This window comes from Hesperophylax consimilis, chromosome 4 (assembly GCF_061612785.1).
Source record: "Hesperophylax consimilis isolate HC1 chromosome 4, BYU_Hcon_1.0, whole genome shotgun sequence".
Taxonomy (NCBI): Eukaryota; Metazoa; Arthropoda; class Insecta; order Trichoptera; family Limnephilidae; genus Hesperophylax; species Hesperophylax consimilis.
This window is the reverse complement of record NC_142839.1, coordinates 30,778,805-30,803,681: the sequence shown is the minus strand read 5'-3', so window position 1 is coordinate 30,803,681 and position 24,877 is coordinate 30,778,805. Positions and strand designations below refer to the sequence as shown.

The following is a 24,877-nucleotide window of genomic DNA, read 5'->3' as shown; positions in this document are numbered from 1 at the left end:
TTATCTATCTATCTGAAGGATACGCTGATGAGGTGGTTATCAACACGCCCTGTCGTAGTCCGACATGACGTGGAAGATGTTGGTGGTGCCAGATACAATAGTGATGATGTCATCTAGTAGAAAGTTACCTATCTATCTGAAGGATACGCTGATGAGGTGGTTATCAACACGCCCTGTCGTAGTCCGACATGACGTGGAAGATGTTGGTGGTGCCAGATACAATAGTGATGATGTCATCTAGTAGAAAGTTATCTATCTATCTGAAGGATACTCTGATGTGATGGTTATCAACACGCCCTGTCGTAGTCCGACATGACGTGGAAGATGTTGGTGGTGCCAGATACAATAGTGATAATGTCAACTAAATTATCAAAGTAAATTTTCATTAATAACCTACGTGGAAAAGAATTTTGTTTGACGTGGAAGTTGACTGTAATGTTAATGCCAGATACAATAGTGATGATGTCATCTAGTAGAAAGTTATCTATCTATCTGAAGGATACTCGGATGTGATGGTTATCAACACGCCCTGTCGTAGTCCGACATGACGTGGAAGATGTTGGTGGTGCCAGATACAATAGTGATAATGTCAACTAAATTATCAAAGTAAATTTTCATCAATAACCTACGTGGAAAAGAATTTTGTTTGACGTGGAAGTTGACTGTAATGTTAATGCCAGATACAATAGTGATGATGTCATCTAGTAGAAAGTTATCTATCTACCTGAAGAATACGCTGATGTGGTGGTTATCAACACGCCCTGTCGTAGTCCGACATGACGTGGAAGATGTTGGTGGTGCCAGATACAACAGTGATGATGTTACCTAGTAGAAAGTTATCTATCTACCTGAAGGATGCGCTGATGTGGTGGTTCTCTAGCACGGCCCTGTCGTTGTAGAGTAGCGCGGTGTCAGAGCCCGACATGACGTGGAAGTTGTTGGTGGTACCCGTGTGTTCGAAGTCGTGGATGATGGCGGCCACCAGGGTGGCGAATATCTCCAGGTCAGTCAGCCAGTTCTGTTAATAAATTTCAGGAAAACATGTTAAGATTTTTATACAATTTTTGTAGAAAAATGATTGTAACCAATTTATTGGAAATAAAATATTAAATACGATAATTTATCAGAAATTTTACCAATACACTTACATACATACATACACAGTTGCCGACATAGGGTAACTGAGGAACGTTTTCACGAAGAAAAAATATTACCCAAAAAGTTTTTTTGTTCTGTATGTAATTCCTTGGCCTTCGTAGTCGACTAGCTAGGCTAACTAGGCTCTCGACTAGCAATTCAGAGGTCGCGGGTTCATATCCCAGCGTGCGCAAGTAAAATTTATTTGATTAATTCGTGGTATTTCACAATTTATTCTTTTGAAATAATATACGTTATTGCACATTTGCAGCACCTTTCAAAGTAGAACATACTCGCCTTGTAAGACCACCATTCAGAATTCTTCTTGAAATGGTTTTAGCCGTGCTTGGTGACCAGATCTGAATTGCGAGATAGTTTCGCACCTTGTTTTTCCCCATCTTCTTCCCCTCCCCACTACCTTCTGGCTCACAAGTTAGTCAATTTGGATGCCATAGTCTCACTGGCTCCAGACGGTTAAATACAGTTGAGACTCTTGTGCGGTATTGAATTTAAAAAGCTATCTTTTAAATGGTAGAAAAAGATTTTTGAAAATCAAAATATTTATCTGCATCATGTGTTGATAACGTCCATGTTTTAATTCCAAATAAAATCTTTTAATGGATTTTTAATGTTCGTGAGTGGAAGATACCCTTAGCATCACCCGAGGGAGAGACTGGCTATCTTTCAGTAACTTTAGATATATGTCTACGAATTAGGTAGGTACTTACCAAACTTTTCTCTTACCTGACAACCATCACATCCCCCGAAGTGGGGAATCCTTCTCTGAGCAGTTGGAATTTATTTAGCACCTGATCTACCAGCTACTAAAAGGTCTAGCACAGTGAAATCGATTACTACCGATACATGTAACTACGATTGATTTTATATCAATTTTTAGAGCACGGTCGCGCTGTTGATATCCAGATTGATATTGATAATGCAATAAATTATAAATAGACAATGCTGGCAATCCTGTAGGTTTTTTCTTTGAATTTACATACATAAACGTCAGATGGATACGTAAAAGTTAAAAATATTAATAAATGAATGATGTCGAATTGGAAATAATATATTTAATATGCATTGGCAGTCCGAATGTACTTTGATACACAAGTAGGCATCAACATTTAGCTTCCCAAAAGAAATTCCCTTAAAGTCACATTTGTCCAATTAAATCGTTGATTTTCTGAATTTTGAGTAAACCATCCTTTTATATAAAACCGTAGTTAAAAAGACAAACGTAAAGTTGTGGGTGCAATGACTCACAATGATCATACCTGGAATGCGCGTCTCCATTTAAAACGGAGGAATAGACAAAGCCATCACACAAAATGACGACATTCCAGAAATAAGGCCGGGCTGCGGTTCGCAAAGTCACATTTAAGGCAGGATTAAATTAATGCAAAGTTGTCTATCTCCCCGGGCGATGGAATATTCAACGAATGCCACCAAGGGATTACATTAAAGAACAAAAGGTAATGTAATGCAAAACAAAAATAAAAGCGTAAAAAAATAAAGTACTTGGCCGCACTAAACCTTTTCACCAACCTTAGTTCAGCACGTAATAATGTAAATGATTATTGGTAGAACACATGTTTAATTAATTACGGTGTCTACCAGTACTATCAAAAACATACATTTGATTTGTTCGTTTGTTTGGTTAAATTCATAAAATAATATTTTTTTATTATTTTTTTATTCATTTTTAGCGCCCCATATTTGCACATTCACGAAATATCACCATGAGGAAGCTTTAAACAATGAAATAAATTAATTTGAGGCCCATAGAAACCATATTTATTTAAATCTAGCACGAATTAGCTATTGTATGGCCAACTCAAATATAGTGAAAACGAATGTAAAATACATAAATATTTTTTAATGAAAAGAAAACCAAATTTAATAATGTTTTTAAGTTCTGCAAGTATTTTTGTTTTTTTTTTTAAATCTGATAATATTATTACTCCAGCGTCTGGACGGTGTAGGCCCTGTGATTGGTCAAATTCAAATTGTGTTTAAATAAGACTTTAAAGATTAAGACACGATTTCATACTGAAATAGAATCGCCACATGTAATACGATATTTCTTAAAAAATATCGTTTCTGCTCATACAATTTTTAGATAATATCGAAGAAAATATGTCTTAGAAAGTTCATAATCCATTGGATTAATTAGATTACAGTGAAAATTATCCACAATTACGTGATTACGTTTGACGTTTGACAAAAAAAGCACGCGTTAATTCAATATGGCCGATACCCGATACGCATCGTGGCTATAGGTGGCCGACAGAGCGCCCCTCTGGCGGTGAAGAAACGAATCAAATGACTGGCGCGTATATTTAAATATGCAAAATTATTTGAACATCAAGCGTTTAATAATAAGATTTCTTCTGGAAGTTTAGTTCAACTTTGCAATGGCATTTTTCATTATTATTTATATTTTTTTTTGCTTATTAATTACATCTGATTTTATATTGACATGTTTTCTAATTTCTAAAATTTCTAAATTTTTTATTTGCGATGCTTTAATCCTGAGTGAAGTATTTTAAGACCTGAATTTTTATCGAAAGTGTGATTCAAAAGATGATTTGCAAACTCATATTCACTATTTCCATTTAGAACCCTGAGATGTTTTTTAGTTCTGACTTCAAAGTTTCTATTGGTTCTACCTTTGTAAAATAAATTACAATCCAGCCCAATTGAGTTTATAAACTCCTGATTTTTTTGTTTGATTTTCGCAATCTTTATTATTAAGAATATATTTATTCATTCTGTTATTAGTGTAAAACGCCGGTTGAATAGTACCAGGAATGTTTATATATATAATTTTAGAAGTGTCGTTATCCACAAACAGAATTCTACGCCATTGTTTATTTATATCTTAAGAACTAGGGTAAAAATACCGTTTGAAGATAATATGTTTAATTATTTTATTTAGTATTTCAACTATCAATTTATTAGAATAACCGTTATTAAATTTTATTTGTCTTATGAATATATTGTTTTATGGTTATATGCAAAAAAAAATTTCAGGTCTTAAAATACTTCACACAGGATATAAAGCATCATAAATAAATAATTTCGAAATTTTAGAAATAAGAGAACATGTTTATAAAAGTAGATGTAATTAACAAGAATTTTTTTTTATAAACTCTCTTTTAAATATTTTCCCACTTAACTGGTCTTTCATATTGTAATTCCTAATTCTTATAAACCCAGCCTACTCTTACCCCTCCCCCCTCCTTCCACTTCTTTTTTCCAATTGTAATCTATATTTAATTTTTGACTTCGGTGTATACTTCGTTCATGAAACATGTATTGGTTGTATATAATAAAGTGAAGTTAAAACAGTTATTTGTTTTTTAATAAAATAAAGTTTAATCGGATAACATTATTTTATCTATTTCCATTGTATATCAATGCATACGTACATAATAAAATGTAAACATTATATTTATTTATTAATTGGACAATTTGCATGGCGCCGCTTTTGTGAGATATCACCTCAGGGGCGCTATATTGTAATAATCTACCTTTATATATAGATTTTTACTCTCCTGATGAAGGTGTATATATAATCTAACTTTAAACTTTATTAGATACAGTAACAGTTTTAGGTAAAGAATTACCACCAGTTGGAGTAAAATTCACACCTTTTAATTAAACCGACTGCTAATCACATTGCACAATTACCCTCCTTTTATCCATAAACACGGGTACAATTAATCAATATGTAATAATGTATTATTTCAGTCAACTTTGTTGTAACTATCTTAAATTGTTGTGACAAACTATACGATATTGATTCAACTTATAGACATTGACGGTTGTAACACATATTTAAGCACTGCAAGTCTCCTATGAGCAAATTATATTAGGTACCATAACAGTTAATATCAGTTGTAGACATGTAGTCAATAATAGTGTTTCATTTGAAATAATCCATCACAAATACGTAAAATTTCATTTATTCAAACAACTGTCATTCTTATTATGCCTAAATTGAGCATGTTATTATTCATTAACTCCTTCCTGTTCCGTGTTTTAACAATATATACTCACCCTCTCTCTGTGAATGACCTAATATCTATCTATTAAATGTAACTGTTGTTAGTATCACTTAAACTGGGCGCAGCCCAACCAAGTGCCGCCCGCAGGGCCTAGCAGCAAAAACCCGCGGAGCGGGTTTTTAACTGCTAGTTTTTATTATTGTGACAGCTGTTTCGGCGTTTAAGGCATTTGGATTTCAAAGTACCCGACATAATTGAGAATCTATTGTCAGAATTACTTTCTCAGTAAATAAGTTTAACCGATAATAAATCATTTTAGACCTCCTAAAAATTGATATTTTGCGGGGTTAAATAGAATCATATAAAAATAAGTCGTGTCAATGTAGTGTACCACAGTTTGAAAATGGCCCTAATAATAAAATTATTAAATTTGATGTGAATTAAATTTTATGGAATTCTACGAATTAAACACAAAGAAAATTAATACCTATTAATAATCTGTTTAATATCTTGTAATCATGAAATTCGAACCATCAAGGCGTCAAAAAAAATTAGGTAATTTTCTGTAGAAAGCATTCAATATAATTGAATGTGATATTGACATATGAAATATGAACCATTATTCATGCTGCCCCAGTGGAAATGACCTTTGTAGTGGCAGATCGGGGAAGAGTTTTGCTGCAGGGCCGGCCCTTAGCCAAACGTTCTCGACTGATTGTGTGGAATAAGATTGAAATAGAATTGGAAGGAATCAGCGGAGAACATTATTTGTGCAGAATACCAAAATCTACCTTGGATAACATCCTCGGATCCACGACTGTCATATTTTTTATAAATATAAATTTCATGGTGATTTTTAAAGAAAAATATGTTATTTATTAAAATCTGTAAGTGATGGATATCTGACAAAAGAAAGAGACCTGAAACATTATTGGTTCGTTCAATTCATAGGTTTTGAGACATAAGAGAGATATAATATAAAAAGGACATGATAAAGAAAAGTTGTTGATGTAAAAGGCGATTAAATACGGGCTTAACAATATACATACTTAAATTTTATCGCTCAGATTCACAATTAGTTGTTGCCAGGTTCTTTTGTAATGCGTGAACTTATCGTTCCCGGCAGTTTCCCTATTGTCTACATAAAGTACTTTCACCATTGACTGGGAGCAACAAAGTTAATAAACCCATTCTAAGACACAAAAGTTCCCTTTGTGAGAGAACTTAAATTTTTGTTTGACTTGACGATCGTATCGTCTGAAACCGAAGTTGGAGCAAAGTATTTTCTAAACGAATATTTATTTTCTCATAACGATGGAAATAGCTACCAGTCCCAGAGAATGTGCTTTTCATATTATTTTTTTTTTGTGTGCAAAGAAACTCACACCTAAACGAATTAAAATCTCCCAAAGCGATTTTAAAAGATTGAATAAGGTTTGCATCTAATACACGAGTATTAATCCAATCGCAAACACAAAATATTTTTTTTCTTAAATATTTGAAGCACACTGTATAAATCACAAATTAAAATTGAATTGAAATATTTGAACATGCCAATTCTACTGGCTGCATCAGTTTGTTGTTCGGTTTAAACTGTGTTTTTATAATACGACTATTGCAGGCCCGTAAAAAATCGCGCAATCACGTTTTTTAAATAAAAATTCAAACCTGAAGATTTAGATAAGTCGAAAATAATGTATCTTGTAAATTTTTCTTGTGTGACTGAAATTCACATCTCAAAACGTCATAGTTTCCTTTTAAGTTTGTGATGGTCCTAACTTTCTACCTACGTTAAAATAATGATAATTATTTCTTCTGTTTGATTTGTAAAATGTAGCACCCTGGTCTTTGTCCTTCGATTTTCCTATGCTAGTGGTGGCACCCCTTAGGAGGCATACCTTAAAAGGAAACCCTAGCTAAACCTTTCGATCCCTGTATGGAGTATAAAGTAACAAGATCTTAAGAGTTATTTTCACAATATTGCTCTTTTTCAACGTTGTGTTATCTTTTTTGGTTTTTAAATTCATATGAAGGGGACTTCCCCTATATGAACGAGCTACTAATGCATATGTTTGTGGTAATCCAGTTTCGTTTAAATTAGAGTGAGTGATCTCTTCACTATTGAAATTTTTAAACTTTTCTTATAAAACCGTGCGCTTAACCTACTCTCGTCCCCTACAGCACGCATAACTCTAATACAGTAGTCGTCATTTGTATTTTTTTTAATCTTTCCGACCTTAAATAAATTCGAGAACATGAAATAGTTTCGTTATTGTACAAATTATTATAGTATAGTACCGACATGCATAGGTAGGAGGGGGGATTCCCTGCCATCTCAGCTCCGGGGTCGCCTCCATCTGTTCTAATATATAATAGTTTTGTTACTCGATACATAATCTTATTAAAGGGAAGGAATGAGAGGGGCGGGGGAGAAGAGGAGGAAGGTGAAGGGGTAAACTAAATGAATGAAATCTTTTTCAAACTACGTTGGCTTCTCCACTAACCAATACGATAGCGGTGAATGGTAATCAGAAATCAAACATTGACTCCGACGTGTCTAGACTGTACCCCCATAGCTGGCAACCCATTTCATAAAGGTACCGTGCCCTACGCGGATCCACTCACATCCGAGAGAAAAAGTATTAAGTCATCATGCCATTTCCGAAATCGCTCCAACGCCCATACCTCCGGAAGATCTACTGTACTGGCTCTAGATGGGGAAGGTAATTGCATCCTATATCATGGATGCTTACGCGGAAAGCGTGTCATGTAGGTTTCGTCTGATGAAGCTCACCTCCCTCGCGCTATCAGACCTACACTCCACCTCAAAGGAGCTGTTGTAATTCCGCCAAGGGAACGTTCCAGTTGGCTTACATCAGCTTCTTGGTCGACACCATTGGATAATATAATAGCGCTGCGGACTTATTCTCACGTGATATCACGTCGTCGCCCCCTCCAAGTGGATTTCACAGACACCGCGAGGTATCTTCATTCTAGACGCCCCGACAGCGTACCATGTCCCCGTTCATTACAAGGCGGCATCACAATTTGTCATTCCTCTCTCACGCCCCTCACTCAACATGGTCCCGTCAGAGGAAATAGTTTTCAACATCCCGTTAGTCCGCTTCGTCCACGTTGGCAACCCCTTTCACATGGTAGCGTGAGAATTTTTTTTTATTTGTGGCCCGTATTTGTGGGATAAGGTTTTACAGTGTCACTATCTGTCATCAACCAACTATAAAGTTTAATCGAGGTTCAAATTCGGGGATGAGGTAAAGGTTTGCGAATGATAATAAGGAGGTAATATCGGACTTGTTGAGGAATCCTGAAAAATTGACATGTTGGTTTTATATACATATTAAAATGGATTAGTGGTAATTGTTAGTCGACAGATGTCAGCATGTGATGTTTTGAATATCCACAAAAATAAACGATAAATAATAAACGAACGTGCTCAAAAAAATTTTTTGTTTAGACAGCGACGGAAGATTTATTGACAGACAGGCCTGGAGTAAACAGATTCCCACGGGAAAGGAGAGACCGGAGGGACAGTCGGGTCTCGAACTTGGGTGCATTGACAGCCCCGAGAAATGGATACAAATCAGAAGTGTTGTTTGAAATTACAGTTAATTATTGAATTCAAATGGTATTAGAGAATATTGCGGAATATTGAATTAAAGTGAAAGATTATTGATCCGGTGTTTGTGTGAAGTGAAAGTGGTTCGACTCAGTGAGAAAACAATTAATAATAATGACAATAATAATAATTGGATAATTTGTAGAGCGCCGTTTTGTAAAAACCCACCTCAGGGGCGCCCGGTGTTGTGCAATCGCGATTGTGTTATAAAGTTGTGTTGATTTAAATGTGTAGTTCAAACTAAATTACTTGTCTTAAAAACATGAAAATAATAATAATAATGATTTCGTTTTAAAAACAGAGTGACCGTATATAAAGGCAGCAAGTTTTTAATCGGGCTAGGTTATTGATTTGGCGAGATGGCATTCTATCCACGGAGACCGAAAACCAGAGAATCAAATAGATCATTAACTGTGGGTTCGAATCCTGACAGATTAGGGAGGTACAATTTTATTTACAGGAATGCTTAATTACCCTTTTATAAGCGTAGGGAGGAGGTCGAAAATTAAAGTGATTTAGCTATATAGTGTAACCAGGTAAGCTTTACGCTGAGAATGAGAGGTGACTAACTGGGTGAGTTTTATATTATTTATTAAATTTCAGAGGGCCTTTTTAAAAGACGGATACAACCGAGGTACAGGAACTAAGTTTACGACACCTGCCGCCCAAATAATGTTATCATTAACAGGGATGTGCTAGGCGAACCGTCAATCAGCTGTGAGCGAGAGACGAGTCAACGACCTTTTCATATATAGGACAAGACGCAGGTACAGTCAGTCAAAGGGGAAGTTTTGCTAGCGTATGCCGTCCCAAATTGAAAGCGATCGGATGCAACCAGACGGAACAAAATGAAAACTTTTCTTCTGTTATTTGACTTTCTAATTTAATACTTTTCATCTATTGTTTGACTTTCTAAGTTACGAATTGGGATGCACAAAAACAAATCTAAAGTCGAAAGAGGGAGATGGTAATCTCCGAAATAAAACTACCAACCGAACAACTTTTCTCAACAGGTACCTTTCGAGAGGTAGGCAGCCTCTTTAAATTAAATGCAAAAATCAAACCAATTATCCGTTTATACCTACCTGAGAGGATAGGTATTCAGTAGGAGTTATCCATACCTAATACACGAGGATGCTAGTAACCTCATAAAATAATTACTAGAACCGAATATTAAAATACAGACAGTCCTCATCCTAAATTTGGCATTTCGAGTAGACCTTACATATATCTCACATGATAATTGGCTGAATGGGTAGGCACACAACCTATCGTTAAAAAGCAGGCTAAATGTCGACAAGATCGTCGTGTGTTATCTATGTATTGACCTAGAAAGCGATGTAAATCCCCGACGGCGTGGGAGTTACAATGTTTTCTAGAGGTGGCTCGTAACTTAGGACCTTACGTGTCACATTTTCGCGACTAGATTCGTGACAAGGGATGTCATGGCTTTCCCCTTCTACACTCAGTAAAGTAGGTTATCCTGGAGGTGTTTGAGATTGGGGCAATTCTGAAATTGGTGATGAGACCTGGTTTTCTTTATTCTGGCGTGAAGGTTGCCGATTTGGAACAAGGGGAGACCCGGCCGGTTGTGATATCCAGACACGCAGATATCGATCGCCTTGCTCAAATTATCATCCATCAGTTTTGTTTGGTAAGAGGAGGAGTCAATCTTAGCTTGAAAAAAATTCATTTCCTTTCCTCTCCTTCCCCTCCCAAAATATATACATGGATGGCGCCGACAACTAACACCATAAACTTATCGTATGTATATCACATATATAAAATCTAACACTTTATTATATTCACATTACCCTACGATAGGTAGAATCGAGTAGCTAGTGGGGGGGGAGCAGGCGACTTAGAAGATAAGGTTTATAAAATGGTTTTAAAACACAGCGGTAATGGATTCAACTCACTCTATCTCAAAAGAACCAAGGGATACCACACATATATAGATAATCGCGCCGTAATTAAAAACATTTTTTCGTGAGTTTTTATTCACTCTCGCACGATATAATGAGTGATACCGTACTCTTTGAATTGAGAAACCTCATTCTCGAACAAAACAAAACAATAAACGAATTATTAATCCGTGTAAAGTCCGTGGAAGAAATATTAAATCGACAGGCGACAAACAGTGTAAACACTAATGGTCTACCTACACCTCCCGCTACCGCCAGCTGGGCTGACGTCGTCGCACCGCCCGCCGCCCCCCCCGCCAACCCGCACGCTGTTACACTAACCAAAGAACGAATGCGCACTAGGGCGGCCACCAAGGCCAAAAATAACGCAAGTCATCTCGAAGTCCCCACTACCAGCGGCGCGATCCCCAAAATACAGACGACGGAACCACGCATTCTAACTTCCGAATCTGAAGCGAAAACCGCGCCAAATAAGGAAGAATGGATGAACGTCAAACGCAGACAACGGACAAGCAAGAATCTGATTGTCGGAAATGGCGATAAATCCTCTAGTATCAAGGTATGTCCAAGGATAAGAAATATCATAGTATCTAGGATTTCAAAGGACACCACAGTAGATGATATCCGAGCGCATCTAGAGAAAAATAATATAACAAACTGTGAGATAGAGAAATTCATCGCTAATTCTCAGGAATACGCAGCGTTCCGTATAGGAGTAACAGATGAGTTATACGATAAACTTTTGCAGGAAGATTTGTGGCCCCGAGGAGTACCGGTAAGAAACTACCGTTACTTAAAACCGAGACAAAATCCGGTTGATATTAACCAAAACCGAGGCAAACAAAACGATTCTGCGGCCACTAAATGACTAGAGAGCAGAGTTAAAGTAAATTCTCTCCCCTGCACAATGTATTATCAAAATGTGCGGGGATTGAGATCCAAGACCGATGACTTCTTACATAGTGTTATTATACAAGACAACGACTTTATATTATTGTCAGAGACCTGGCTCAACGACAGTATTCATAATTGTCAACTGTTCGATCAACGATATGACGTCTTCAGAAAGGACAGAACTTCAGGCCAATCAAGAGGAGGAGGAGTGCTACTAGCCGCGAGACGTGATCGCGTCAAACAATGCCAGAGACTCACGTTTCTAGAAAATGATGGCGAAAACTTATGGATTAAGGCTAAAATAAATGAAATTAGTATTTATATATGTATAGTGTACATTCCACCGGCTTCACAGAGAACTACTTACTCTGATTTTTTCGATAAAATCATAGCTAATTTTAACTTTTTAGTAGATAAAAAAATTATTATTGTTGGCGATTTTAACTTACACTCCTGTGTGAGTCACAAAGCAACTCAAACAGATTTGTTATATTTTATGGAACTATTTCAATTGGAACAGAAAAACTTAATCACTAATATAACGAACAGGACCTTGGACGTTATTATCAGTAATTTTGACTTAAAAGTGTTCAAATCCGTATACTCACTTGTTAGTGAAGATTCATACCACCCATCTTTATATATAGAATTCGCGCTCAATGTAAGCAAAGCCTATTGTCGGAATTTATTAAATGACGACAATGGAAATTGTGTTAAGCGAGGATGGAATCTAGAACGTGGTAACTTCGAATATTTTTATGTTTACTTGAATTCTCACGACTGGAAACCCTTATTAAAACTTAAAGATGTAGATTTAGCAGTAGAATATTTTTATAATGTAATTTATGACCTTTTTGACATGTGTTTTGAGAGAAAGCGTGTACCTTGTTTTGAAAGAAGATACCCTAAATGGTTTAATGGTGAAATTATTAGTGACTTGAAAAAGAAATGCAAACTTCACAGAAACTGGAGGCGCACCGGATTGATAAGATATCGGGAAAAGTTTTGTATTCTACGATCTAAAATCAAACGTAGTATAAATATTGCGTATAAGGATTACATAAATAATATCGAAAAAAACGTCAAGAGTGATCCGAAATCCTTCTGGAAATTTGTATCCGAAAAGAGGAAAGACGGTGGGTTTCTAAACTCAGTGTCATGGAACGGAAGTACTCATACTGGGCCCGATATTCCGGAAGCATTTGCGAATTACTTTAAGTCAGTCTATAGCGAACATAGTGCAGAATTTGACTCGTACACCCCAGGCGGTTACTCTTCACTAGCTCAAAATGTTGAAATTTTAAGTGTAAATAAAAATGATTACCTAGCTGCAATTAAAAAACTAAAACCAAAAAAATCTATTGGACCAGATTTTATTAACACAATTGTCCTGAAGGGATATGCAGATCCGTTAATGGTACCGCTTTTACATATCTTTAATATTTCACTTAACTCCGGTAAGTTCCCTGACCGCTGGAAAATCTCAAAAGTCACGCCCTTACACAAAAACGGCGATAAATCATGTGTATCTAATTACAGACCTGTGGCAATTCTTTCGGCACCGGCCAAATTATTTGAACTCGTAATACAAAAACGTATATACTATAAAGTAGAACCATTTCTCATAAACCAGCAGCATGGGTTTAGAGAGGGCAGGTCTACAACGACCAACTTAATGGTATTTACGGATTACGTCTCAAATATATTGGACAATAACGAACAAGTAGATGTCTCATATAATGATTTTGCGAAAGCTTTTGACAAAGTGGATCACCTCATATTACTGAATAAACTTGAAAGCTTCGGCTTCTCATACATGCTGCTTTTGTTCTTTCATAATTATTTGTTTAACAGAAAACAATACGTTGTTTACGGGCAGTTCACATCGAAACTCTACGCCACAAATTCTGGGGTCCCTCAAGGGTCTAATTTAGGACCACTATTATTTTTATTGTTTATTAATGACATAGGGATGTTTATAAGATTTGTAAAATTTTTATTATTTGCGGATGACATTAAACTATACACCTGTATAACGACAAATGAAGACTCCATTCGTCTACAAATCGATATCGACGGTATAGTAGAGTGGAGTCATCAAAATAAACTTCATTTTAACAGTAGTAAGTGTTCAATTATGTGCATTACAAGGGCAAAGCGTACTTTATATTTTAACTATAAAATGTCTGGTACCTCTCTAAAACATATTTCGATAACGAAGGATTTAGGAATCACTTTTGACACGCGTCTGACTTTTCGAACTCATATCGATTCGGTGTGCAACTCTGCAATGCGAATGCTGGGTTTTGTTATATGTAATTCGAAATCTTTTACGAATACGGCAGTCATAAAAATGCTTTATTTTACTCTGGTTCGCAGCATTCTTGAGAGTGGATCGATAATATGGGGACCCGAAGATGCCCTTTACTCAAATGATGTAGAAAAGGTGCAAAAAAAGTTTATGCGATACCTCTACATGCGAGAGTTCGGATATTACCCTTTATTGTATCCCTCTGATTTTCTTGCCGGAATGCTGGGGATAGAACGTCTAGACGTTAGGAGAAATATTGCAATGGTGTTAGTGGCGCACAAGATGCTAAATGGGCACATTTGCAATCCAGATATTCTGGAACGATTTTCTTTTTATGTCCCTGATAATTTCATCAGAGCTAGACAGCACAGATTATTTATTTTTCCAAGGGGCAGGACCAACCTACCAATGATCATGCCTTTGGGGAGAATAACTACTTTGTTAAATCACATTTCTTCTGTGATTGACATTTTCAATTTGAACCAAAGAGAATTTAAGACGGCGATAAGCATACTATTTAACAAATCTGGTTAATCAGATAGTATTGATGTATTTACCCATGCAAATAAATGTATGTACTGACTTCTTATAAACTGTAATTTATAAACTGTTATTTGTGAAATGTAAATGGAATATACTGTTTTTCACAATAAATCAATAAAAATAAAAATAAAATAAAAATAACTAGGTTTCTAAACCGAGAAACAAAAACCCAACACAACGTTCGGTGAAGCCTTTTTATACTGAACCGTCACGTGAAATGAGTACGTTCAAGGTCGTACGTCACGTAGACAAACTAGGATGTACACACTTGAAGAGGTGTGTAATAAAGAAAAGACGGCAGGGAGGACCTTCCTACCCCGGATATATATATAACCAAAGCCTTATGGAAAAGTTACCTACGGGACTTAAGGAAAATTTATCGTAGAAAGAAGAGAAGGAAAAGTTTGAAGTAGAAAGGGCGGATCATTACAAGCATCACTCGTTCTAAGTTAAACTGGAACACCTCAATGGAAAAAAAAAAAAAAACACTTACCAAGCTCCTACCCGCTAATAGCAAAATCCTGTCGGGAAACACACGACCTTTGCTCTTGGGTGGAGCGTCCCGTAATTACTACTAGATTTATCCTGAGATGGTAACCTCAAATTTTATATCTTAATCCGAGATATTTACAATCTTATTTTCCGAATTTGGTTGTGTTGCCCTCACTGCCCTCCATAATGAATGTACTTCGAATTTTCCATTTTCTACTAATCTATATTTGAATTGCCTATAGAGTCAATCCCATAATTGTAAAATCAACACCCCTCCCTAACCTAGCAATTATTGAAATCTAACAGCTATGTCTTTGATTATGTTTTAAGAAGACTTCAGGGATATAATTTTGTTTATCATAAATTTATTTATAATGCGCAGCTTTGATCGAGCCTAACACTCACGTTCCTATACAGTTCAAGAAGACATTTATGAAAATCTTAATTTTAACATTTATGTATTTTATTTTAATTATAAATTTATTCTTAACCCGTGACTTTATCGAAATCAAAACCTTTTAAAAAAGAAATCTTAACACTGGGTTCCAACTCTCCCAAGTCTGAATTCAGTTTTTTTTTAAATTACCGCGTCGTATTTACTCTGCGAATTCACATCTCTAAAACTGCCGAAACTTTCCTAAACTGTGTAAAACTGTTTAAATTAATTTGAGCACTTTTTGTTTAAAATCTCGCGACGCACTTACTCTGCAACTAACTCCCCAAAAATTGTCAAAATCTGTCCCCATTTTTTCTAAATCCGAACTATTTATAACTGTATTTTCACATTAATCACGTTCAAAATATTCTATTATAACCTTTATCGACTCGTATGTTCTTTTCTATTTATGTCATAGTCACATCATGTTAATTAGGCCATTCTGGTTATTTTAAAAGGTTTACACCCAGAAATCTGTTTCATGTGATCAAATGATCAGGCGCGGACTGGAAAAGCGAGTTCCGATTCCCATAGGGCGCTTTCAATATAATGCTTTAGTGAACGCTGTTTTTTGAAGTATGAATTCCGGACTTTTTATTTTAAAATGCTATTGTGTCCGCAAAATTGCTTTAATGAATGTCGTTAGCTACCCTGATAGACGAATGTCTCTTTATATTAACCAGTCCAACCCGAGAAATGCCCACTGCAACCATCCTTGACTGAGGTCACAATCTAACGTAGACCTGTAGCAGTATCCCCTACCGTCTACAGTTGTTTATGATGTGCTACGCTTTGTTTTTAACGCTTTCACGAGCCTAGCTTTGATCATTTTCAATTTGCCTCTGATGACTCACTTTCCCCTCCCTTTTCTACGCGAACCCATCACTCTTCCGCGATTTTTTGTCTGCAACTTCCGATTTTTTTCCTGATTGTACGTAATTTTATTGCCAAATATTCTAGTACGCTCCTTCTTTTGGGCGTGTTTTTTTCATTTATTCGGGGCTGTACCTTTGTTTTGTCTCTTTCATTCACGAAAAAGACATTAATAAATTATAATGTGCCAAACATCACTTGAAAATGTTAACAAAAAAAGGTATAAATTTATTTTATCTCTTGGCATTAATTTTAATGGATTTTCTTACTCCTATACCCACCATGTAAAGTCTGGTGGGTACTTTAGACTTAAATTCTGTTAAATCTTTCCACTTGAATTTTAAAGAAATCGGAAACCTTTTTTTCGAGTAACAGATCTGTTGCAACCCTATCTCGCGTCGTCCAATATGGCGCTACGCGTTTAAAAGGGTTGTGAATCCCTCAAAAATGTCAAGTTAATCAACTTTGAATCTGAGCGGTTCTTGCTAGTGCGTTCAATTAACCATTTGGTGGGAATATTTTCAAGGTCGATGTCATATAAATCAAAGTTTAAACCACACCCCTCTCTTAAAATATCCTTTGTCCTGTCAAAAGTCGTACCTCCTTCTTTCTCCCTGTAATCCGATTGGGCAATTCAAATTTTCTGATAGTCCCTGATAGAAAATTTCTAACCAAGTATGCAGTTCCCTTTGATTCATACGCACCTGTTCCGATAGATGTCTCTACCATGACGGTTTATGCCATTTTTTATTGGGAAAGACCTTGATTCATCACAAGTTTCAGCATTTTTTCGAGTTTGTGAACCTTTAAATATAGAAAAAACGTAAAACCTTTTACCTAAGACCATTTATTTGAAACACACATGAAAAAAACCGAGTTTGAGAAGTTATACAAACGATTAAAGGAAATTTAAGCTCTATTTTAAAATAATTTTAAAAATATTTTCTTTATGAATGAAACAATTTTGACATAATTGAATTCGTAAATTGCAAAGAATGGTATGGTATTGTATTGAGGTTTTTCAAAGTAAGTGGTCGCAATATTGTTTACGCTCCAATGAGCGTAAACAAACGATGATGATACGCGTTCTTGTGAGAGATCTCTAGGAGCATATGAAAGAACGGTCCCATCCTATTTCAGGATCTGCTAAAGATAACTAAATTTTGCATGAACACGTGTTCCAATATATTCCGAACTGATTTATTTTCCCCTTCTCACCTTCATACTGGTAAAATATTGCTTATTTATTCAAAATCTGGTCAAATTATTCGAATTCCTCTTAAAAACGGGACTGTAGGCCTTAAACAAATGAATTGACAGGTTTCCTAAGAAACTGTAGGTAAAACACTATTAGGATGTCGGAACATGCATTCATAAAAATTCTAATATTTCAACATTTCGTCATAATATTTATCAGGAAAAGGACACCTGCATGAACACGTTTTCTAATATATTCCGAATGGTCTGATATTTTAATAGGAAATGGATTGCAACCAAGTTTTTAACAGGATTTCAATAAATCAGTCATACTCATTTTTCTCCGTGTGTGCATATCTCGCGAGTGTGCAAGTGAAGTAATATTAAGAGATTTAGAATTACTGCTATGAAATAATAGGTACATACTTATAACACGTTGATAAAACATACGCAAAGGAATTAGTTACAGGATTCCATGATACAGGAGCGGGAAAAATATTTATCGCTCAGAAACAAACATGGCAAACATTATATTACCGTCTGCATTTATGTTGACTGAATTATTAAATTCCCTAAGCTTTACATGAAAACTTCACCGTTAACACATTCGCTGACAAGAGCTTTTGTTACCATTAAAATTAGATATGATTAGTCCGCCCATGGGAGTGATCGCTACCGAACCGACATAAGACTAATAACGAAAGTTTGATCGACGTTCACATTTTAATTATTTCTGATGAAAGTATTACTAAAATCTAAATCTGATATAAGTTATTTATATTTAAGATTAATAAAAACAGAACCAATGGTTTGAAAAATGTATAATTTTATCAACTATAGAATAAGCTTACTGACTAACTTATTTGACGGCCGGCATAGTCCAGTGGTAACGCATTGGACTGCCATTCCGAAGGTCGCGGGTTCGAACCCAGCGTGCGCTAATAAATTTTATTTGATTAATTTGTGTTATTTCACAATTAATTAATTAAAATAATATATAGTATATTTGCGGCACGTTCCAGAGTGGAAGATACTACCAGTATCGCCCTGGTGTAAGACCACCATTCAGAATTGAAACGTTGCTCCAAATGGCTTTAGCCGTGTTTAGTGACTAGATCTGAATAGCCAGGTACTTCCCCACCTTCCTCTTTCCCTTCCCCACTTACCTTCAGCCTCACAACATCCCCCAATTGGGGATACCATAGTCTCACTGGCTCCAGACGGGAGCAGTTGGGACTCTTGTGAGGTATTCGCTATAAAAAAAAAAAAAAAGCTGTAAGCACCGGATTTTATTTTTTATACGATGAATTAGTACTTTACTTAAGTAAAAGGCCCCGGCTAGGTGCCAAAATGGTACACATTGAAACCCCCCCCCCAAGGGGGCCCCTTGACTGTGTAAGTACCTAGAGCCTTTCTGTTGAAACTCTTATATAATGTTCACATTGAAAAAGTATCATTTAGTAAGGAAATACTACGAAATTTAGTAGTAGACATTTCAGTAATTTGGCAAAGTATAACAAAAGGTGAGATGAACGAGTTAACAAATAAATATTAGACTAAAATAGCGTTGAAGTTGATAACTTTTAAGACAACAGATTCAGTAATGACTAAGGTGGAACAAAATCTATAAGTAGATCTTGTATCAATATTTCTCGATCTTAACCCTAAGCAGATTCGTGGCAATCTTCAATGAAATCGTTTGGTCAACAGGTTCTGTTGATATTACTATACGCCGAAAATGTAACGTACATATAATGTATAATTTACAATGTCGTTTCATTGTTTCAAGATTTTACTTAGATAACATTAATTGGTCTTGTCCTCTCATGTATACTGAGAGTACACCGTAATTTAAACTTTATGTCACGTTATTAACAGACCTTCGCCTTAGTAGAGACACGTTAACAATAATTTCCTTCGTTGTGCATACATTTCTTTCTTTGTTTCTCTCTTTTGATTTCTTAAAAAAATAAAGATAATTTATAAGTTACGAATAACCTGACAATATTTGAATTCCCAGTACTCCAATCAAACTTCAGTTTTTGAATGATGGGGGACTTGGTAGCTAGCAGAGGGTTGAACCTGCACCACCTGGTTGGGAACACGACGCTTTTAACCGTCGTTAGCTCGCATCATCGTGTGCGCCTATAATTTACAAACGTTTCTGGACGCGATACCTGAAAATAGAGTTTATCTTTTTGAGAAAACAGAGTAACGATTCCGGTATCGATTATATGACTTTCAGTCGCAAACCGGGACAACAGAGTTGTCAATCCCACTTTTCAGAGTTACATAGGTACTCCGTTTGTTTTATCCAAGCAATCTTTCTTAGACTTCATCCACAGAGTCTTCATACAAAGAAACCTTATACAAGAGAATATTTGAGTCGGGTGATTGGATAAATATATCTAGTACATCATAGACTGTAACGGTGTTTCAATTAATCGTGTCAAAATGCTTCAGATAGTGAACATCAAGGCTGAAAACAAATTATTACATTTAAAAATTAATTACTTTTTGCTAACGTTACCGCCCGCCGATACCATATGGTATCCTGCCACTTTGAGACCACATTTTTTTAACGCCACAGTGTAAATATTTTATTTGACTGTTTATAATCAATTTTCAACTCATTTTAACGGTGACCGGATAAATCATCAAAATGATAATTCATCACATCTTTAAAAAGTTATATTAAGTCATGGAAAGTAATGAAACAAAAACTTTATTAACTGGGTTAAGTAGGTTAGGTTAGTTTAGGTTAAAAAAATTGTTTCTTTCATCGTTTATAATGATTTTATATCACTTTTTAAAAGTGTGTTGAGTTAGAATGGAACCCATTTTAACATAAATCCCTCCTACCAGATGTTTCGAGATGGCGACGACAAGAGTAACAACACGATTTCCGATACCATATGGTGTCTGAAGACATTAATGGGTTAAGTGTTCGATAGCCTGCACTAGCATTGAGACAAATTGATTTGAGACTCAAATTTGGTACTTTTTCAAAACAAGTTGTACTTTCTGAAAGTCTCTACTATAAATCTAGGGATGTGTAACTTCCTTTTAAGAAGCCCGGTTTGTGTTTTTTATCGTAATATTTTATTCATGCTGACCTGACATTGTTTGACCTTACTATAAAATATTCAAACTTAACGGTTTAAAGGTGAGGTTTTTAAAAAAAAAAATGATTAAGGAAATTTAAAATATATTTTTAATGATTGAATAAACAAAGGTCAGTGTGAATTAAGTTTCTTGTTGTTATTACACCAGGAACTGATCTGAACAAGTAGTACTCTAGTAGTACCAGAATAATTATTAATCATAAGTCATAACACACGTTAATTTTTTTTTCGTAAATACCGCAAATGAGTCCCAACTGCTTAAAAACTGCTAACAAAAAAATCCCGTTCCCTATGCGACCCTTTCCCCACTTGAAAATTTTCGATTCATATGATATTTCACTTGAAAAATATTCATGCTTTGCGGAAGAAGCTAGACTAATTCATCTCCACCATAAATCTTGGTCTGTTAGAAGAATTTATTTCCAATATACGAACATGAATGTGAATTTTATATATAAATCTTCAATAAATTCAAAACCGTAGCTATACAGATGTGAAAAGTTAACTTATTTTCATACTCCACAACAGAGAAGAATAGTTCAAACGAAGTGGATCTTCTCTGACAATTTAACTGCATCTCAATGCGCGCAAGACATGGCATAATGCAGAAAGCCAGAGCTCGTTAGAGACATTTTAATAAGACATTCAAACAGATATCCTGATGTATATTTCATATACAAAAAATTGAGAATATGGGTAAGAAAACGTTTGGAATTAAAAATTTTGAATTGTGTACAAATCATAAAACATTTGTAGATTTATTATTTTTTGTTTTAAAGAAGAACAAACAATTCCAGAAAGATAATCGGAAAACTTCTCCAGCGCAGTGCTTGGCATACTGACTGGGAAAGGTAGCCGAACACAGTTCTACCGATAGAATCCGGTACTGCAAAAACTAAGCCCCCCGAAACATCTAGTTCGGTTTATTTTGGGTACCCCCTCGGAAATATATAAACAAATTATTAATTAAACAAGGATTGTAGGAAAAAATCTACACATAAGCGCCTACGCTGTCTTAGTATTTAGTTATTATTTATATCCTGATGAAGCTTGATCTAAGCGAAACGGTTCGATGTGAAAAATAATAAAGAATCGTGGTTAAAAACAAAGTATTTGATTTAATTATAAATACAATGTCTAACCACAAAGTAATTGCTTCATACGAAAAAAATAAAAATCACTTTCGCTAACATACAATGTTTTTCCCTCATTTTTCATTTTTAAAACAATAACACTTCGAAATTTGCGCAAAAACCTCTCACAATTTGATTTCGCTTTCCCGGAATTTACATGGCAAAACAGATTCCTTGCCTCCTCATCAATATTCAATAAAATATGCCAGGTTAAGTGTTCTTGAAAAGTCGATTAGAGAATCCACCAGAGCGCTGGGGTACTTCATAAATGTATGCAGCCGGAGGCGTAGCTACCAGCTACGTGTAGCGCTTTGTACAGACTGTCAACAAAATGTAGATTTTTTTTCTCATTATTATGGCAACACCGATTACCACCGATTTTTAAACCAAAAATTAATAGATTCAAATTTGAGGTTACATTATTTTGTCTTCCGAATATGAAAAATTGACTGGACAGGAAAAATTACATAACTCAATTAACGTTTTTATTTAGAAAAAAAGATAGAAGTGTGCGCTTAATTTGTTTATTTTAATAAATGTAATAACATATAATAAATGGCTTAATATATCATGTAAACAGGGTCTTCGGGGATTGAGTGCACAAACTTGGGAGGTGATTCTACATGATGGTGGAAGTAAAAAAAATAAATATCCTCTTTTAGAAATTCGATTGAGAAAAATATTATTTTCTCCATACAAATAATTTAACTTTTGTACCTTAAAACTACCGTCACCCGGACTCCTAAGCTAAAACAATTCACATTTAAATTATCACAGCGCCCTCTATTTTTAGCTACTATTTCTTGACACACTGTACTTTTTATATGGGAATGTGGTAAAACCATGCGTGACAGATAAAATATTTACCATGGGAACCAGCAGCAGCGATTTTTGTTTTAAGGGGATAAAAAAACCGTTACATTGTGACCATATTGCGATGTAGAGATTTTGAAACCTCTAAAACATCTGAAAGTAAAAATATTTTGTTTTGGCATAATTTTTATACGGCTCTTTTATAATAAAATAAATACTTTAGAATTACAGTTACAATATGACCTAGGAATTTTATAATAAAATAATGACTTTAGAATAACAGTTAAATTATGACCTAGGAGTTAAATATTGTTCTTTTATAATGAAATAATGAATTTAGAATAACAGTTAAATTATGATCTAGGAGTTTTATATTGTTCTTTTATAATAAAATAATGACTTTCAAATAACAGTTACATCATGACCTAGGAGTTTTATACTTTATTTATTTTAAGGAATATAAACAGTCTAAATATTAATTTAATATACGGAGGAGGAAGGAAAAGAAACATACCAATTATAAATGATCCCATATGGTTTAATTGGGAATATAAAATTAAGTATTTAGTGAATGTAGACTAAAGTATAATAATCAGAACAAAGTAACAAATTTAAAAGATGAACTAAGTAACAAGTACAAAAAAATATAAAAATAGAAATAGAGCAAACGTAATAAACCTGTACAATGCATTACAGAAGAATATATATGTGTTTATAAGTATACAGGATGGATAGAGTGGGAAACAGGTTTTGGTGTTGGAGCGGGATCGGGGAGGAAAGGAATGAGGGAATGTTACCGCGCAACTGAAATAAAAAATAAATAAATTAGCAATTTAAAGATAAATAAAGGTAAATTTAATTTAATTATCATAATTGTGTGCTATTTACACCTTAAATGTGATATAATGAATTTCTGTAACGATAGTAACTAGCAGTGAATATGTCAGCTTGTATGTCTATATTTGCAAGTTTTTTGTTGTACCAATTGCAGGTTCTGTTCATAAATTCGTTTTGATGGGAGTTGGTGCTGCATTTGTCCATATAGTATGGCTGGTAGGATAGAATCAAAAGGGGTTTTCTATCTGCTAGATCGAAGCGGTGCGTGGAAATTTATTTTGTTTACCGATTCCGGACAGTCAACTTTTGAGTTAATAATTTTGTAAAGGATCATCTGATCTGCGACAAGCCTCCCAATGAGTAGTTAAGTAATTCAAAAACGTTTCTCTATTTAGTTGTGTAATGGACCTGTTTGGGGTAAGAGAACGTAAAGAATTTTTTTTTATATAAATTAAAATACGTTCAGAGAATAGGGAGAAACGAACAGACTATGGACATCTTTGGGACATCCTAGAAGCTTTATTATAGAAACCTACGTCGGTAATAGGTGTTAACCACGTAATAATTGAAAAGGGGCGCGTTGGGTTTCAACGAATCAGACCATTCCCAAAATCAATTAAATAATTTTTCGCCAATCACGGAGACTAAGGGCGGTCTAAAGACACGAAACACTCTAGGTTGATTTACTGTTGAGCTAACCTTGGGATCCGGTCTCACGATGCGTGCAAAGGCACTTGTAAAACGACGATAAATTTGCATTCTAAGGCAGAAACGAAGCGATACCCAACCATCGATAACGAAAAAAGGGGGTGACGGTTTGGTGAAAGAAGATGGTGTTTTAGAATGTTTTGGTCCATAAGACATATTACGAGGTGATCCTCATAGAGAGAATTGTTTACGTTCGCTGAAGTTCTGAGTGCTATTTCAAGTGGTGACAATGGACACGAATTTTAACTTAAGATAGGATGTTTGGCCGAAATTGCCTAATTATATTAACACGGGGGAGATGCAAGTTGGGTAATTAAGAAAAGACATAAAAGTTAATGGGTCACGAAGTCTTTGATTAACGATCAAAATTTTACGACCTTTTTTGCGCGTAAACAAAGTTACGAGGATAATATATTGAAATTCCTAGATGAAGCGAGAAAAGAGTATATGGGTTGGGCTAAAACTAGACGCAAAAAACTGTAAAAACAGGGATGTACTGGGCGTAGATCGCCGAAAAGAAAGGACCGGAAATCGAAAAGAAACCCGAAAAGTAGTTTAGCTCATGATGGAAGGGGTTTCAACGACTCGGGTAGTGGACAGCGTTGGGTTACGAAAGATTACCAGAAGATATGCGGCGGATATCACGAAAAGAGTCAAAACAGGTAGGCGAAATTACAAAAACGTGTCGGATCAAATTTTGGAACGAATGCCTACGTATGTCATCACCGAGGGGAAGGTATATGTGTCCTGGGATCACCCACGGATCGTGTAGACACCAATCAAATGCTAGAAGGCAGCACACA

The 24,877-nt window shown here is 35.3% G+C and overlaps 1 protein-coding gene across 8 annotated transcripts in view; it reads right to left on the bottom strand.

Annotated features, from left to right (window-relative positions):
* LOC149424522 (dual specificity calcium/calmodulin-dependent 3',5'-cyclic nucleotide phosphodiesterase 1A-like) overlaps positions 1-24,877 on the bottom strand; it is a 618,560-nt gene that overhangs the window by 26,315 nt on the left and 567,368 nt on the right. For all 8 annotated transcript variants that reach the window (XM_089651657.1, XM_089651656.1, XM_089651659.1 and 5 more), the window contains one exon: positions 849-1,018. In XM_089651657.1, the coding sequence (XP_089507783.1) occupies positions 849-1,018 (170 nt within the window). The remainder of the gene's footprint in view (positions 1-848; positions 1,019-24,877) is intronic.